Source organism: Sturnira hondurensis, unplaced genomic scaffold, assembly GCF_014824575.4.
Source record: "Sturnira hondurensis isolate 20B ecotype Veracruz unplaced genomic scaffold, ASM1482457v3 Scaffold0001721, whole genome shotgun sequence".
Lineage (NCBI taxonomy): Eukaryota > Metazoa > Chordata > Mammalia > Chiroptera > Phyllostomidae > Sturnira > Sturnira hondurensis.
In genome coordinates, this window is record NW_028074352.1 from 689,497 (window position 1) to 709,502 (window position 20,006).

At 37.5% G+C, this 20,006-nt stretch overlaps 1 protein-coding gene across 12 annotated transcripts in view; it reads right to left on the reverse strand.

The window, feature by feature from the left end:
- Positions 1-20,006, reverse strand: part of PTPN13 (protein tyrosine phosphatase non-receptor type 13) — a 217,638-nt gene that overhangs the window by 97,699 nt on the left and 99,933 nt on the right. For all 12 annotated transcript variants that reach the window (XR_005064231.1, XM_037030662.1, XM_037030673.1 and 9 more), the window contains 2 exons: positions 5,537-5,632; positions 5,076-5,169 (listed from right to left, as the gene is read on the reverse strand). Coding sequence is in view for 11 of the 12 variants with exons in the window: in XM_037030662.1 (XP_036886557.1) it covers positions 5,076-5,169; positions 5,537-5,632 (190 nt within the window). In the remaining variant the exon portion in view is untranslated. The remainder of the gene's footprint in view (positions 1-5,075; positions 5,170-5,536; positions 5,633-20,006) is intronic.

Sequence of the window (20,006 nt, forward strand, 5' to 3'; positions counted from 1 at the left end):
AGAGCAACAAGTGGAAAACTTTTTTAAACAAATAATAAAGGACAACTTCCCCAATCTGGCAAAGGAAATAGACTTCCAGGAAGTCCAGGAAGCTCAGAGAGTCCCAAAGAAGTTGGTCCTAAGGAGGAACACACCAAGGCACATCATAATTACATTAGCCAAGATGAAAATGAAGGAGAGAATTCTAGAAGCAGCAAGAGATAAGGGGACAGTCAACCACAAAGGAGTTCCCATCAGACTATCAGTGGATTTCTCAAAAGAGACCTTACAGGCAAGAAGGGGCCGGAAAGAAGTATTCCAAGTCATAAAATCCAAAGACCTACAGCCAAGATTGCTCTATCCAGCTAAGCTTTCATTTAGAATGGAAGGGCAGATAAAGTGCTTCTCAGATAAGGTCAAATTCAAGGAGTTCATTATCATCAAGCCCTTATTATGTGAAATGTTAAAGGAACTTATCTAAGAAAAAGAAGATAAAAAATATGAACAGTGAAAGGACAGCAAACTCACAGTTATTAACAACCACATCTAAAACAAAAGCAAACCAAGAGGACAGCTAGATCAGGAGCAGAACCATAGAAATGGAGATCACATGGAGGGTTAGCAATAGGGGAGTGGGAGGAGGAGATGGGGGGAGAAGGTACAGAGAATAAGTAGCATAGATGGTAGGTAGGAAATAGACAAGGGGGAGGGCAAGAATAGTATGGGAAATATAGAATCTAAGGAACTTGTGACACATGGACATAAACTAAAGGAGGGGAACGGTGGGGGAGGGGTGTGCAGGGTGGGGGAAGGGTGTGCAGGGTGGAGGGGAATCAAGGGGGAAATGGGACAACTGTAATGGCATAACCAATACAAATATATTAATAAAAAAAAGAAGTAATACACTTCTGTAATACACTGCAGGGGCCACCAGAGAGAGGAAACAGAAGTAGCCAGGGGAAACCAGAGGGCTGACCAGGCAGCAAAAGTGGTGAAAACAAGCCCAGAGGTGACAAACCATGCTGCCGGCCTTGCAGGGAGGGACCCCTGATAGACCTGGATATAAATCAGCCAGACTACACCCCAGAAGAGCAGAAGTGGGTAGTGAAAAAGGGCTGCCTATGAACAGCCTCTGGGATATGGAAGCTGCCAGATGGCCGGCTCTACATCCCACAGGGCCAAGAGTCTTTGCTTAAGAGATACCATTACTTCCCCAACATGTCTAAGCTGTGTGCTATAGCCTCAGCACAGTGCTCGACCTGTGCCCGGAACAATGCAGCAGGCCACCCAGAAACTCCAGTGGGAGTCCAATACAAAGGACTGCAGACTTTCGAAGATTTACAAATAGACTTCACGGAGGTAAAGCCTAGCAAAGGATACAACTACCTCCTCGTGATGGTCTGCACGTTCTCCGGGTGGGTAGAAGCGTTCCCCACTGGGACAGAGAAAAGCAGAGAAGTAGAAAAGGCTCTACTCAGAGAAGTAATTCCAAGGTTTGGACTGCCCACCACTGTAGGGAGTGACAATGGACCCGCCTTTATAGTCAAGGTGATCCAAGATCTTGCAACTCAGCTAAAGACTAATTGGAAATTACATACTACCTACTACCCCCATAGCTCAGGAAAAGTAGAACGTATGAATCGGACTCTGAAAGAGACACTGGCCAAATTTCATCAAGAGACTAACCTACCCTGGCCTGACCTGCTGCCATTAGCACTGTTCGGAGTTTGGAATGCCCCAAACCCCACTGGGTACACACCTAGCTAGTCTACAGCAGGCCACCAGCTATCTTGACCCTGCCTAGGGGAGAGCTTAAAGTTCTTGGAGAAGCAGGGCAGACTAGGTATCTCCAGAAGCTAGGGGAAACACTTAGCCAGATATACCAGGTCAGATTAGGCCAAGAACCCCGTCTACGAGGGGGGCCAGCCCACTCATATAAGCCTGGAAACTATGTATGGGTGAAAGATTGGAAAAAGGAGCCCCTCCAACCCACATGAACAGGGCCTCATTTAGTCATTTTAACTACCCCAACTGCCCTTAAGGTTGCAGGAATCACGCCTTGCATCCACTACGGCTGAGCCAAGACAGCAGGAGACCCCAAGGACCACAGGGCTGACGACGATCCAGAGCCACATCGCCGAGACTGCCCACCCTGAGGTTAAGGAGAAGACCAGTCACCAGCAAGGACTCGGTGCATGGATCATTGTTCCTGGGGACTACTGCCTTCCTGGGGATACCTGACTCTCGTTGGCATCTTCGCAGTAATCCTAGGAATTGGACTAGTGACCGTAACTCCCCCGGGATGGAGCTCTGGGGAGCAGGCTGCTTCTGGGGTAGTCTCTGTATTGTCTGTATTTTTGGATACTTAATATGTTTTGCTTAGCTTGCTCAGCCCTTGCTCAGCCCATGCTACAGCCCCAGTTTGCAAATGCAGCACGCCAGGAGAAAGAATAGGGATAGGAGGCAGCATAGCATCCTGGTACATGGAGCCAAGAGACTTCACGTCAAGCACCTCTATGTCCTCAGATTGTGTTAGAGGCTCGTCGCTTTGCAGCTGGGGAGGGAAACTATATGAGACAGGCATTATGGTCGGGAGTTTAGGGTATCAGAGCTGGAAGTGTACACCTCATGGGCCCCCAAGTAGACAAGTCTGCTGAGACCACAATCCAACAGCAGATTAACTCCCTAGTGGAAGTCACCGTCCAGAAGTGGTGGGCCCTAGACCTCCTCACTGTGGAAAAAGGGGGGACCTGCACGTTCCTAGGAGAGGAATGTTGCTACTATGTAAATCAGTCAAGGATCGTAGCAAAGAAAGTTAAAGAAATCAGGGAGAACATAAACTGCCATGCCAAAGAAATAGAAAGTTGGAACTGGAGAAATTGGGGAATAAATCCTCAAGCCTGGCTCCAGTGGCTGCTTCCCTTTCTAGGACCCCTAATTATTATCTTCCTAGGAATAAGCTTTGGGCCCTGCATAATCCAGACGCTAGAGGCCACAGTGACTAGACAGGCCACAGCAAAAGTCCTCGCCCTCCAACAATACCGACATAGGTACCAAAACTTACTGAAATCTAGAAGCCTAGACAACAGCCAGCTATAGGTGATGCTAAAGTAGCCAATAATGGCCTATAGCATTAAAAGGGGGGAATATGAGAGGAAACTGGCAGTATTTTAAAACATAGCACAGCACCCAGGGAATGACCTGTTTTTCTCCTTTGTTTCTTGATTGTCCCTGAGTGCCAGAGATAACAATTGCTAGATGTAACATTTCCCTTCTGTGAGCTGCTTCTTGCTTTCCCACCAGAAGTAATGGTCTAAGTGACAGACCACCCCTCACCCTATATAAGCAATTGCTCCCCGCTGATCGGGGCCCAGAATTTGAGACTGCCTCCTCTGGGTCCATGTGTGTAAATAAAGGTTCCACTTGCCTTCCTCCAGTGTTCGGCCTGAGTTCTTCCCGTAACAATGTGAACACTTCCTATATAAAACCTGGAAATAGCATAACTAAAATACTCTCATAATCTTGATACTTTTGACGTAGTTATCAATAAAATTGAAATAAGACACACAAAATGATTTATTTGGAGGGATATGTTTTTATATGACTAATAAACTGGCTATAAAATCAGTCAATTTTAAACACACTATTTTAATAGTTCTTCCAGTTGTTTTTTCTATTCCTACTTTTGATCAAGCTTAAGAGGCATTATACTAACTGTTTATAAGTTTTCTCCAAATCACATATATACAGAAGAGGGATTTCCTTAATTCAGCACAGAGCTTATTGCAATTCCATATTCACACTGGTATTCATACCCACCCAACACTTTTGCTTCTTTAAGAAAACCACATAATATCAAGCTTTGTCTCTTACCTTTTGTTTGAAATTAGCAAAATGGAGTAATCACAATTACTATTACCACATGGGGTTATAGTAACATAAAATGCTATTATGCAAATATAACATTACCTTAGGTAAATGAATACTTATTAGAGCTTTCCTCAAGTAAAGTAAAATATCGTGGACTAGTTTAAAAAGTATAAGAGAGAAGATAAAATTATATGAATTTAATAAAAACTGGAACATTAAAGATAATTTTAGTGCAATGTATTTATTTAATTACTGGGAGTCTAAACCTTTGATCACATGGCTAGGGTTACCTAGTCTATTAACAGTTCACAGTAATGAAACAGTGTCTGTCAGAATTAATTAGCTAAAGGGCAAGTTTTTGTTAATTTCCAAATGATTCTTGTATATAAGGTGGCACTTGAATTAAACAAACATAATGAATTTAAAAGGATTCTCACAGTTTAGAAGTGAATTCTATAGCAACCTCTGGTTCTCTAATAATCATATTGCAAATTTCAAATTAATGCTTAACATTAGCATGCTTTTTTTCATGTAAGAGACCTGTGCACATACCAAAAGAATACATGTCAATATATTCACTACTGCTTTGATACTTTTCAGTTTAAACAAGGAAATTCTATACACAGCTATTATAACACCATCCTAAGTATGAATCAAGAATAATACCTAATATGACAGAAGAAAGCTAAGTATTTCAGTATGAGAATGAACTCTTAAACAGCTCAAATGGGCTTTTAAAAAATACAAAATGATGTATTTTAAACCAGGAAAAATGTAGTGAATAATTAACTTTTTACATAATAGATTACTTAATAGTAACCTACTCATTATTCATTCAACCAATACTCAGTGAAATCCTGCTTGGTGAACCTGTTCAACCTTTCAAAAGAGGTATTGACCTATCTTCTCACACATGTTCAATGCCATGCCTTCAACATTTCCTGTTAATAAGTTATTTTATATTCATATTCACATTTCAAAAATCAAGCACAGACTATAAATAATCAGAGGCAATTCCACTTTGAAAAGATTCCAATAACTCACACTTGAACTACTACAATGTCTTTTAAATAAAGGAATATATTTCTGAGAATTTAAAGCAGATGAAAAGGAAAAAGGAAACTGGAGAAAATAGAGAAAAGAGGATAATTTTTAAAAATTCTACTTGATTCAGATTTAAAAAAATACTGTTATTGGAAATATATTACTTTTTCAATGTCACATACCTTGGTCTGTGTGACTGGCCTTGACTTGGAGTTTCATCTACTCCTGGGAGACCACTGTTGGATTCAAACCTCTTCGAAGCTTCACTTTTTCTCACTAATGGTAATTGAAAAAGGAATAATAGCACAGGTGATAATAATATGAAATAATCTTATTTGAAACTCAAGCATTTCATATTCAAGTCTTATTCATATAATAAAATTAATGACAATGGCATTGTACTCTAGATGTAAGTCTGTTATTTTTAAAGACAATGAATTATTTTCTATATTATGAAAATGACTACATTGTTGGTTGATGAAACTACTATTAAGCTCCTGTAACATTGTTAAAATAAGTAACTGGTAGCTTTTCACAATTCTTAAATTTTATATAGAACTATGCTTTTGCCACCTCCTATCTCAACACCTGAAGAAGAACAATCATGGTTTCTCAAACATTTTGTGTTTGAGATGCCTCTTACCTTGTCTGAAATCTGATTCAGAGGAAATAACAGATGGACTTTCACTGGAGGTACTAAAGATATCACTGTGGTAAGTTTTGTATCTCCGAACTGGTTCTAAAAAGATTAAAACAAACAACATTAGAAAGCAAACTCATTAGCGGTTCCACACAAATCAAGTTAGGATTTACACCTGTGAGACTAGAACATTTTAAATAATGTTTTAAATTTACAGATCGCTGGATGGTATTCAAACCGTGTGATTCCAATTTTGAGGCAGCCTGGCTTCCTGGGGAAGAGCCTGGACTGACATGAGGGTGCATGGGTCTGAATCTCACTCTGCAAACTGCCAGGGGCACAGCCTCCGGCGGTTAACTTAGTGTTCTTGGGCCTCATCTTCTTGAGCTGAAAAGGGGTAAATAATAACCCCCACCTGCAAGGGTCGTTGTGCGCATTAAGTGAACACATGCAAAGCTTTTAGAACAGAGTGGGTGTTACATAAACATCACCTGAGAAACCAGTTTTGAACGCTCACTATGTGTAATTCTCTGAGTTAGGTGCTACAAGGGATAGAAAAATCCAAAGACACAGTATCGAGCTCAAATAATTTTAAATGTAGAAGTACAAAATTCTTAACTCGGATAGGATGTTTAGTTTCACAAGGATAAGATGAGTAAGCATTAGGAGTGTAGGGCTGTGCGGTGTGAGCTGTATGAGAGGGCAGGGCCCCACTAAAGTCCAAATTCCACCTTCAAGATGTTTCTGACTTGCCCCTCTTCTCCATACTCACCATAGCTATCACACATCACTGTTTATTTCATGTCTGGACTCCTTCATGTGTCCTAGATTCCTCTTTCTCATCTCATATTATAATTCACATTATAGAGGTTGAACTTTTCAGGAAAACAAATCTGAGCATATTGCTATATTTCTTAACCTTCTTCAAACTAGAGTCTTTAAGATACAATTAAAAACTCCTTAGCTTGATATTTGAAGCTTTATATATAACCTGATCTTCAACTACATTTATAGATACTGTGAAGTCACAGGTTTACTGGTTAGAAACATTAAAAATCTGGCCTATTTCTTCCTACTCCTCGAAACATACATATACACAAACATTTAAACAGAACTTTAAAAACTCAGTACAGGCAGAGCCCTTATTCCAATGGCCTCATCACCATCCACTTCCCCAAACAAATAATGCTCTTATGTTCCAAATTTGCAAATATATGACCAAAAGCATATAAATGTTCAGGTTCTTCCTGAAAGAGGCTCTCTCTGCTAGAAATGCTGTCACTCACCCCCTCCACCCTTCTTTAACCTAGATATTTCTTTTTTCTTTAAGACAGGGGTCTTAAAGGAAAGACTTTTGGCATCTAAGAACCACACTGGAAGAAGAGTTGTCGTGGGTCACACATTAAATCCACAAACACTAATGAAAACTGACGAATAAAACAAAGATCTGTGCATAATTTTTGTGATATCCGCCACCACAGATAAGCGAAAAAGTCCTCATGTAGTAACCCTAATTATGCAGTGGCCCTTTCAGTAATCTTTTAAAATTATCAAGCAGGTCCCATTTGTAATAATTAATATAGAAAATGTTCATATCTAAGTAATAAAACTTAGTAATAAAGCTAAGTAATGTTTGAAGTAAATTTATGATTATGTGTTGGGCTGCATTCTTAACTGTCCTGGGCAGCATGCAGCCCACAAGCTGGACACCCCTGTTTTAAGAGAAGCCTTCATTCCAACACGAACGCTGCCATGATCACCTAAAGGCTGAGGTGGGCAATGCTTTCTTTATTTTCATGTTGCTTTACACATAACTATTTGCAACTCCTCCACTGCCTAGTAATTCTCTACTTGTTTGTCTCCTCGACCTAAATTATAAACTCTCTGACAAAAAGGATTGTGTCCTTTTCAGGTGTACTTCTAGTATCTACCAAGTGTCTACTAGCAAGCACAAATACTTCTTGCGTGAAGATGAATAGATGACTCTAAGTGTTATACAAATATCACTGATGAACTTTAAAACAGAGTACTATTTCCATTGCACAGACAAGTCAGAGGTCAAATCGAATTCAGAAAACTAGTATACACTATCCTTTCAATTAGTGCTTTGAGAAAGGGAAAGAAATTTTTGAAAGACGATGATTAACCGTCTTCTTGGGTCTTCAGGGTCTTCTTGGTGGAGCGAAATGTCTGAGCATGACTTTAGGCCATGGTTAATAAGCCTGTAGACTAGGGGAGATTGATGTTGTAAAGGATAGCGAGGAAAACGGATGAAAAAATGTGCTGAGGAAAACAGGAGATGTGAAAAAACCCAAAACACATGGAATGGTTAGTTGGCAAGGCAAAAGAACATTTTCTTCTTAAGAGAAACAAGTGATGGACAAAAGAAAAGTGAAAAGACAGAGGGAATTCCAAGATACTACTCATATCAGAAAGTTGACTTACTCCTGTTAATAAAAAGTGAATCACTTCCTGGGAAATTGTTAGGCTTGGAGCTTGAAGAGTGAAGAATGTGGTAAGTCAGCAAAAACCACATGAAAGCTTTTATGTAGCCATGAAAGTTTAGATTAGGCTAGAGAGTATGACTTGTATTGAAATCAATCAGAATGGTTCTGTGGCCTTTCTTGGCGGTAAGAAAGCAGACCATGGGAAACCCCTAGGTCTGAGGAGTGACATGGAATGTTCGGCGGCAGATAATCAAGGTACGATGTGAGGGGTTCTAGTTCACTACTTCGCAAACTTGACAGCAGGGACTTAAAAAATGAATTATTCATTGTGTTACAAATTGTGCAAAGAGATTCTTAAAAGAAAAAGAGAGGAATGAATTCATTAAATACTTAAGTGGCACCGTAAGAATCGGGCTTATAGAACAAGGATGGAAATAATGGCTGGAAAAACTGGGAAATGATGCTGAGAAAAAGCTTTAAATGAAGGAGAAGAAAAGAAGGATAAATGACTGGCCATGGACTTGATAGAGAGGAAGACAATATTTACCTGGAGAAGGACGACATGAGTATTAGATAATATTATAATAAATGAAAAGAATTTTAGAATTAAAAATCCAAGTATTTACCAGTGTTTTTTCAAAAATGATTGCCTTGTACCATAGAGAAATCTTATGGAAAGAATATTAATTTTAAAAAGATCTTCTGGTTTAAGACTAATGTGATTTGAAAGGATTGCAGATTTCTAGCAATAATTTAATCTAATACTATTTTATTTTAATGAATGTAGTTAAATGATTACTTAAGAAGAATGGTTATTTTTTCCAAGGGGCACCAAAGAATTTTTTTTATTTTTATAGAACTCCCATGCTAAAATTTTTGAGGAATTTCACCAAGGTAATTTAACCAAATTACAAAGACAGCACTGCAACATACCGGGCAATAAAACCAACAAGGCCAAGGAGAGGCCCGGTGTGCAGAGGCAATACAGTTCTACCTGACAAAGTAAAACAGAGACACAGCAAGCCTGTCGTTGACGGAAGTAGAAAGCCTCAGTCCCTGGGATGTTAGACCACGCATAATAATTTTACGTGCCATATTAAATGAATCTACTGACTCATTACTATTTCTGCAAAGTGGCTGTAAGACAGTAAATACATTTTAATATTAATGCCCATACTTTGGTGGTACTTTAGTTAGTTGTTCTTAATATTATGTGTCCATATTTCCTCTCTCCTGCTGGCCTGGTTTTTGTTTCTTTCTCTCTCTGTTTTTTTTGTTTACTTTGACTACCTCCTCTCAAAAATGTAACAGTAAGTCATCTTCTTTGATAATCTGTTGATTTGCAAATGTGCTCGCTACCACATCTGGGGGCAGCAGAAACAGAACTCCTTAGGATGCTTCACTGCCTTCTAGAAACAGGGCACGAGCACTCCCGAGGCACAGACTGAATGGCTACCTTGGCAGGACTATTAGGGGTAAGAAGACACATCCCCCCCAACCAAGATTGGGGTAGGGTGAGTGTTTTTGTTAACCAAAGTAGTAGGAATATTTTTTGTGAGCTTCTGTATTCTGCAATATATCTACCAAAATGTTGTTAGGCACGTTCCTTTCAAGTTACGGCATGGCGGATAAAACGAGATTAAAGTTCCCAGGCAATATTTACTATTCAAGTCAGGCTTGTAAGAAGGTTATCATCAGATTGACATTCTCATCCAAAATTTACTACTTACTCATGCTTACAAGAAAAGTTGGCCCTTGTAAGTGTAGGCTTTCCATTTCTGAATTAAGTAATAAATGTAACCTTGTCAGAAATTATTGTAAAATTATATGTCATTTAGCTACGGGTATCTTGCGTTATTGGTGTATAAAGAGTGGCACATTACCATGCTTACACACCACCGTGCAAGAATAGTTACTGGCTTTTTGAGATGACCTGCGTAAAAGCACCTGGTAGGCACGGACCAGAGAGAGAGCAGTTTTCCTTCTCCATTCTGGTCTGCAGACGGCAATCTCTAACTTTCCGTGAGCTGCCCCAACATCATTAACAACTTTTCTTTTCGGAGGATCCAGATACCACAAATGTTTTCTATCGATATTTAAATGTGTAATATTAGCACTTTGGATTTGGTCCAGATCCCAGAAATGTGGTATTAGCTGAATGATTTAAAAAAACACAAACTTTTTACTGAAAACTCAGAACAGACAAGAATACAGAACAATAAAGTCTTCACATAGCCATCTCCCAGCATCAACCAAACCCAGTGACTGGTATTTTAATTAGAGAGTGTCAGACTATTTTTTTAAACAAAGTATTTATATAAACAAAGTATTTACACAACATTACAAAGATGCCAAAATTCTTGAAGCATGTAGAATGGCTCTATTAAGAATATTCAGACACACACTTTATAAATTTAAGCTTTCATTAATACAGTTGCAGAACTGATTTATCTGCCTTTTGTGGGATAAAATTAGACTCAGTACATAATTTTGGTTTGCAAATTTCTTATCTCAGCTGGTAAATATTTCAATGAAGCCTACACTGTATGAATCAGTGTACTAAGGTCCAGTTAGGGTCATATTACTCTTCATTTCACTAGGGAAATTTCTTCTCGACCTCCAATGAGTACTTAGATTGCAAATGTGTTAAACAAAGTAGTAGGAAAGAATCGTGGTGTAGAAATAGTAAAAAGTATAAAAGAACAAATAAAATCAGCCTGGTCACATATTACTAAATCAGAAGCATGAAACTGGGTGTGCGCAAATATATGTATATAAACACATATAACATTTGAGAATATAGTCTCTCCAAAATACATTTGGTGGAATAGTGCTGAGAAAAATAGGGACTATTAGAAGAACGGCTTAAAAAAGTGACATTTTATTATTCTTTAACTGTAATCTGATTCTCTAAATAAAATTCACTTTGGCTCTAATATAATGACTCCACTTAATTAGTTACAATAAAATGCAGCTCTTCAATAGGGTAGAATGTTTTGTCCTGAGTGCTTGACAACTAAGTCATGATTTCCACCACCACTTAACATAGTATAAACATACAAAGTTGTGGCAAATGATCATGAATACTACACTTTTAATGTTTGGAAGATTATAAAGATTTGCATGATATTCCAAGCTTACATAAAACTATTACAGATAAAATATCCAAATCTACAATCTTCACATTAAGAGGAATATAAGCCAGCACAAACTGCAATCCAAAAATACCACTTCCTTTTTTAAAATGTATTTCAAATATATGGCCAGCTTTTACTTACGACTAATTCTTTAGTTCTGAATCATGTAAGTAATATTCATGAATCCTTATCCCTCCATAAATGCATGAATTTTGACAAAACTGCATCTACCTACATGCACGTCATCCCCTGCCTCACTTCCTGCCCACAGTAACCATGACCCTGAATTTTATGTCCATCCTTTCCTTCCTCTCCTTTTTAAATGTCTTATCACATCTGTATATGTAGGGGGATGCCCTCAAAACAGAAACTTATTTATTAAACAATTGTGTATTTATTCTTACATGTTTAAACTTCAGTCATCTTCAAAGCACTATCTATTTGATGCAGTACACCTACCGACACATTTTTTAACAGCTCAGAACAATTTTTGAACTCATTGATTGATTTTGATGCCTTTTAGTGTTTCTGGCATCTTTTGTTTCACCTCTTTCACATCGGCAAAATGTTCCTCTTTGAGGACTTTTTTCATCAGGGGAAACAAAAAGTAGTTGTTAGGGGTGAGATCAGGTGAATAGGGAGGGTAGGGCATGGGGTACATGCCATTTTTGATCAAAAATTGCTGAATACTCAGCAAGGTGTGGGCAGGAACAGTCATAGCCCACTCTTCATGAAATAGCCAAATGTGCTGAGTCTTAAAAGTATTCACTGAAGCTGAATGCAGCCTCTCACAATAACTCCTGCTGGTACACTGATACCAAAGGGTTCCTAGAACATCACCTAGCAGCTGGGAGGGACGCCTGCACTACAAGAGGGCTGTTCTCCAGAAGAAAATTCCATTTTCTTGGGTACCCACCCTCATTTATTCCTAAAAAGTATTTATTTTTATTTGGACTGTTTTTAACATCACAAAAAGAGTAATCATGCCATAGGTGATTAGTTAGAACATTCTTTACTTGAACTGTAATTTAAAGTTTATCCTCATTGTTTATATCACTATAAAAAATAAAAATAAAAACACCATTTACAAATGACACATATTCAAGCTCAGACAAGTAACATGCAAAAAGTAAGAGTCAGCCAATTGCAACATCAAGGATTATATAACCACTTTTTTCTTGGCATTTATTTACCTTTAATACATGATTCTAATTACAGATATGAGTTTCAAAGAGAAAAGCACAAAATAACAGGTTTTGTAGCTCAGACCTATAAAATTTAAAAACCATGCATATTTTAAGGTTATAGATCCTGACAAATAAAATGTTTTAATTTTCAAATAAGGCGGAGAAACAAAAATAATAATAACATTATGTATTTGCATATGAAATGTTTTTCTATATGACTTCTTTTCAAGGAATTAATCTATGGAGATTATATACTGTGCCTTCTAAATGTTCATTGGAGTCCACTGCATTTACATTACACCATGCTGCAAAGTACATGAATAGAATTTTCTAAATTCCTTGAGAACTAGACAAGATCAGTAAAAATTTTAACCGGGAACATAACTTAGGCAATCATGAATATATATAAATGATGAAGAATATATGGAGAAATGCTCAGTGAACCAACACCTTATAGATGTAAGATTTGTGCAGAGTAGAAATTGCAAAAAGAATGAATAGTTTCCAAGTTCCTCTCCTCTATGTGGGTCTTGTGTAAGGGATTAACCACAAATCTGGGCCATGACTGCATCTGGGCTGGCTGTACCACTCTGCTAGCAGCCCCACAGGTTCCCCCATTGCTATGACTTCACCGCCTCCTCTAAAGCTTTCAAACAGTAGAGTTCTAAAAGAAACTGGTTGCATTTTGTTGGCCAGTCTATGACTGACAAGTACGTGGTTCTCCCTCACAGCAGGACAAAACAGGGGGAGGTAGACCTCTCCTCACCATAATTCATCAGAGAATATTGTTGTGTCCCTTACTGAAGTAGCACCACTGAGTATACTAAATATTTAATATTAATAGCCACAATGCAATACTCAGTTTAGATTAACAAACAATTACGAGTAGGGGGTAGGGGCTGGGTAGAGGTGGGAAAAGCAGGGGAAGATGGGGACCATCTGTAATTGTGTCAACAATAAGAATTTTAAGGAAAAAGTTATGAGTATCTATTATATGTAGATGCTAAGGACAGTATGAATTAGACTAGGCCAAATAACTGATGTTGTAAGGAAGAGAAATAGGCTGTTCAAAACAAGTAATTTCAATGAAAAACATAAGCCATTATCCTAAACTGGGAAGCTGAGAGAAGCTTCCTAAACTGGGCAGTGACTGAAAGCTTCGAGAGTCTCAAGGGGTAAAGCTGCATGAATAAAGGCGCAGAAATATAAAACTGCCTGTATGATGGGCGGGAGAGGGGAAGGGAAGAGGTGGGGCTAGAGAGACAGAATGTGTACCGGGTGCTGGAGTGAGATATGAGAGGGGAAATGCTGAGGGACGAGACTCAAGAGATATAAACACGGAGAGCCCCGCATACCATGATCCAAAAGGAGCTAACATTTTACCCTGTTCAGGTAATGGGAAGTTAGCAGATGACTGAAGGCAGAGAAGAAATGTATAGCAGGGAAATGGAAGACAAATTATAGCTGTGTGATCACCTGAGAAAGAAAGTCCTTTGGGAAACAGAAGGTACTGACAGGGATGGAACAAAAAAGTATTTTAGAAGTTAAAAATTGCTGGGTCTTAAAAAAACACGATGATACTCACTGCTAGTAAAATCCATTTAAACCTTTCTTAAACATACCAATCCATGCTTTTCAGCAGGTGTTGATGTCAAAACCAAATTGGGTCTATGTTAACAACAGGGTCTAGCACAAGTAACAACCTTTTTTTTTAATTACAAAATATTTTATTACAGAATCATAAGCATGTAATTCTGTGACATAACAATATCATACTCAAGCACACCATATGACATTTTAGGGGAAATGTCCAAATGAAAGCTATAAATGATTACACCCATATTATTTATTACCCTACCAACCACACTCTAGCAGGTGTTACTTCTGCCAGACCCTATATATGAGTTAGATTGAAATTAGGTCCCTAATTTCCAAAAAAGTAGTCTGTGGTTTCTGTGGACTCCAAAATCAGTATTCTGTGACTACAAATATAGACAATAAAATGTTTGTACTAGTCTCACCTCTAACTTTCCTTAGTGTTAAAAATGTGATTTCATTTTTTCCCTCTTGGATAAATCAAGTCTTACATGTCTATTCTCATTTGTATTTTAAGTAAAAAATAACGCTGCACACTTCAAACCAATCTTTCCTCAACTGAACATTAGTATTTTATACTGGACCAACTTTACCGAGAATGATCTGAACCTGCACTGTTCCAACACAGTGGCCACCTGCTGCATGGAGCTACGCAAGTTCAAATAAAACAGTTCTTCAGCCGCACTAGCCAAAAGGCAAGCTCTCGGCAGTCACATGTGGCTTGTAACTACTGGTTTGGACTTGGTAGAGAGGGAACATTTCCTCCACTGAAGAGGTTCTGTTGGATGATGCTGGTATAACTCCTAACTCTTTGCAATTCAGCCCTGGAAACACAGTAGGCACTTCCTTCTGGCTAGGATGTTGAATCCATGTATGAGAGTGTGCTCTTTGGAGATACAAAATATATTTGTATCTTAATAGTATAATAATTAAGTCGTTAATACCTAAAATGCATGTGATATTTGACTAACACCACCTAAAATCCCCGCTTATTCATTTTTTACTTTTGTGGAACTGATGAGTAAAATAAAATCTGAATATTAATGTTGTTTTAGTTCTTGGAGTATATAAATAACAATTCAATCATATCTTTCCCCCCATACAAAGAGAATTAAAGGGAAGAAATAAAAACTGAATAGTTCATCTTTATGAGTTTTGAATTTTTAGAAGAGTTTTGAAATTTTCTTTCTCTCCATGAAATGTCACTAGAAGTAGCCTACATGCTGAAAAGTAACATTTATGAATCCATCTCCTGCTTTTCTCAAATATAGCTATAAAAATGTGTGAATTTTCAAATTCAATCATCTCATGGAAATATTAAGGTGAACAGGCTCACATACCTGAGTGTTTACATGTTCCTGTTGCAGACACAGACTTTAAGTTGTATTCACAGGGCAGTCACCGAATAGCAAAACTAGGCAAGACCAGAGGTCACAGCATTGAAAGGAAGGAAATATTTAATTTTGATGTAAGGCAGATTAACTTAAAACTCATTAAATAAGTATATATAATAATAATCACTTTTGTAGGATTTAATTATCTCTGTTCTTCATACTTTTCCTTCTAATATTATATAGAATACAGAGGAGTTCTGACTATTGGAAGCAAACAGCTGTTCACAGTGCCCACTCAGGGCTGGACTGCTATTCACACTACACTTACAGTACTGGTTCCGAGTCGCTGTCTCCTAATCATAGAGCAATGGACAGGGAGTGTGTGGTAATTACCTCACAAGAAAGACGACAACAAATACTCCTGTTAAAAAACAGACAATTGTCTCAGATCATGAGATGAAGTAGCGAAAGGCAGAAAAGAAAACAGTGAGGACAAAGAAGGAAAAAAAGAGAATAGGACAGTTCTATGGTGAAGCGAAAGTGGAGGAATATAAAGAATAAAGCAATAAAAGAAAGTGACGTCAAATTTTAAAACTAGTTTTCATGAGACAAATCTGCTGTTTCTTCCCAACCCTTCCCTACTGCTGTATGTATATGGAGACGTATCTGAAAGTTTAACTTAATCACAGTAATAATCTTATATTTACAAGCTTTAACCTCCAAGTACAGTTTCTTTCCTGGAGTTTCTTTTGTTGCTAACTTTGTTATTTTGTTTACAAAGAAATCAGAGCACTCAATGCCAACCACTTACTCCCTCCCTTATCTTGTCAGCCTTACAGATCCTACCTTAGCAAAGCCCCGTCGCAACCCTACCCACGGCAATACAGCCTGTGTCACAGCGGAGCTCCTTCTTCACCCCCACCCAGTGCGGTTTACTGTAGAAAGAACAAAAGTGCCTCCTTTTGAACCTGTTTTCATAATATTATCATGTTTTCCTGCCTTTAAAAAGATATAACTTTATTAGATTAGAAAGAAACTTAAGGGGTTTGTTAGGGGGTTAGTTCAATGTCCAGCTTCCCTGGAAGTAATAAAGGTTTTCCTGACAACATATCTGGTTTCTGCTTGAAATCAGAATAACAGTGGAAAAAATCTTATTCTGAAGCTTAAGAGACCTGCATTCTAAATACAGCTCTGTTATGAATTATTCACATCCTTTGGCAAACTAGTTTACTCAGCCTCCGAAAATTAGATGTTTGGTTTAAATGGTATCCAGTTTCCTTCCAGTACCAAACTCCTTGATTTTAAGGCCTGTACCCCCTGTGATGGTGGCAGGTTGATGTCAGCTGAAGAGAATCCGTGAGGGTGATTTAGGTAAAGGCTCCTTTGAAGAGGATGGGATAGGAAAGGGCTACACACCTAAGGCTGATGGGGACAACTGCCTTTCCCATTAGTCCAATGAGCTTCCTTGCTCATTGGACTAATGGGACAAAAGGAAATTTCAAAACTTCTTTTCTTCCAATTGTTATATTAACCCAATGAACACTGGTTAGTGAAATAAGATAAAATAAATGAACAAACAAAACAAAAACAGACTCATAGATACAGGAAAAAAAAACTGATGATTGCCAGAAGGGAGGTTGGGGGTTGGGTGGAAAAGGTGATGGGATTAGGAGGTGCAGATGGGCAGCTACAAAACAGTCTCCGAGATGCACAGGAAATACAGGTGATAATACTATAATCATACATGGTGTGAGGTGGTGGAGGACTTATGGGTGGATTACTCTGTAAGTTCTATAAAAGTCTACCTATTATGCCAGACACGCGAAACTAGTGTTAATATTGAATGTCAACTGCAATTTAAACCTTTTTAAAATTTAAACAAAATTAGGAAATGACATGTAGTGGGAAGTCCTTAGACAGGAACTCTGAAACCTATGGTGGAAATCTACAATCTCCCATAATGGTGAAAACTCTACCATTAACTTGTTATGTGATCCTGAGTACATCGCTGAATCTTCGCAAGCCTGAGAACATGCATTCTAGAGCTCTTCTCACTCTACTGTTCCTGATATACGGTAGCAAATGTCAAATTTAAAGTTCACAAAAATTGTACAGAGCATAAGCAATATTTTAAAAGGCTTTAAAACAAGAAAATATACATTTTAATTTTCATTCTGGAATGCAAAGCTCTTTTTACTTAAAGTGCAGTTGACTTACAATATTATAGTGGTTTCAGGTATACAAAATAGTGATTTGACATTTATATACCGTATGAAGTCATCGTCATGAGAAATCTAATAACTCTATCACCACACAAAGTTATTGCAAATATTGCTGACTGTTCACTATGCTGCCTGTTACATCCCTGTGACTTATAACTATGATAAGTCTGAACCTCTTAATCCCCGTCATCCCTCTCACCCGTCCTCCCACCGCCCACCCCCGGCAACCATCAGTTTGTTCTCTGTATCTATGAGTCAAACACGAATATTTTTTAAAAAAGAAATGTGTACAAGAAAATGTCTAAGTTAATAACATCCACTGTTCTGCTTGTTATATCACACACAAAAGGCATCTGTGGAAACTGCTTTTAATGAGAATTAAATGAGATAAATGGGATTTATCATTTTCTGTATGCCAGCTAAAATCTTCTATTAATAATCTACAATTTTGTTTGCACAACTGACAAATTATCTCACCTTTAGAAAAAAGCACACTACAAAACCAGTAAGTTACTCAACTAAATAACTAAAAGGAATTAGTGCTTGAATTCCAAACATCAAACATTTCTTTAGAATAAAGCAAATATAACTTATTACTACTTGCAAGTTACTACATAATAAGAGTGTTTATTTAAAGTGGTGGAAGCATTTCCATAATATACCAACATATTTAAAGTATGCTATTTTACTTGGTTATAAAATATACTCTAGGAAAAATGAATAGGTTCTTTGTGGGAACAAATGCTTCTGACAACTCTTCAATAGTGAAGAAGATTTCAATAGCAATGAAAATTGTCTTTTATCAACCAATTTAAAGCATATTATATTTTTAAAAGGAATTTTTTTCCTTTTCTTATAACTCTTGTAATGAATCTAAAATTTCTAAAACTGGAAATTATGCTCTATAACGAATTACCATTTAAAAAAATAAGGGCGTACATTATACACCATCTTTGCAAATATATTTGCATATTTAGAAACAATTTGGTTTATTTCACTTTCCTTAACACACATGCATGCACACATTACCTGAAGAAATAAACACCTTCTCGAACTTTAATAATCCCCACTTAATAGTCAATCTTTTGAGAACATTCAAAGTTGTGATTTTACTTATAATATGCTCATGTGAAGAAAATATATTATTCAACTGCTTAAACATTATACAAGGTCATCTAGATTGGTGTCAATCTTCACTATCTATATTCTGAGACCATCCTGGTTCACCTATTTAAATAATTTAGGTTTTGTTTTTTCATTCCACAATAGGCAAGATTCCTTTACATAAATGTATCCAGGAGGGATTATGCTCAGAAGTCAGGCCAGACTGTCATTCCCGTGCTGGCTGCTGTGCCACGTGAAGCAGCCACGAAGCACAACTTCTGAACAGGGAGGGTGTTGTAAGCTATAGGATATGCCTATTTGCTGTTGAAACGAAAAATTTACTGATTGAAGTTAAACAGTGAAATCGTGCAAAAACAAATTTCTAAGTTTTTATTTTCTATATTTGAAACTTTTCAGATCAAGGTTATATCTGACTATCTCATAGTTAACTAGTATCTTTAAAATGCTTGTATACACAAACCTGTAATAGCAATTAAATGTTCAATAATTTCCTCTGTAATTCCAAATTATTTACTAATCTACAATTCCTGAATTTAGAAAACAATTGTAAAACTTCTTTTACTAGAAGTAAAATACAATGTGGAGAGTATGTTCAGTTCCAGGACTATGCTTAAAACTTAAGGAACAAACAAACCTTTCAAGACAGAGCATTTTAAAGGCAATCAATGAGTCAAAAATGTTCTACTAGACAATCGCCTTAAAAATGAACATGACCCTTGATGATGAGACGACTTTCACTGAACTAGAAAGCTCCTCAAAGTCCCTTTTCATCAGCTATGCCCCAGAGTTTGTCAAAGGCAAAGGGTATAGTTGTACAAGTTTAATCCTCAAAAATGTAGAGGGTTAGATCAAAAACTGTGTCTTATTTTGTTTTTTCATCTGTCTGTAATAAAAATAGCCCCTATCCATCCATATGTCTAGAACATAGTTTTATTCCATTCAGTATATTGACCTTTGTATGTGAATCAGGTATTGCTGAAACAGAGCTTTGCCCTGCAAATAAGAATTTATCATTTATAGTTATTTTTATGCCTCTCATACTAGTAATGTAATAATATGATTTATTAATCACTTTACATTCATTAGCCAGTTAATCTATTTTTGTTAAGAACATTTTACAGAGGGGGTAACTTCAGGGTGATTAAGCCCAATTGCTGAAGTAAGGCCCACATAGCTATTAAATGGAGTAAATCATTTACACATAGGCTGTCTCCCTCTAAATCTATAAAATTAAATACTATGATTTTGAAAACATAGATTTAAGACTTCGCTCCAAACAAAACAAATTCTAAGCTCCAGGAGTTGTGTCCCAGAATTTGTTTTGAGATGGGTGTTTTGGGAGGCATGGCACTACACTGTCTGCACATTGCCTCCATCCCACTTTTGTGACCCAGTCCCTCACAAAGACTCCCAAGACATACGCGG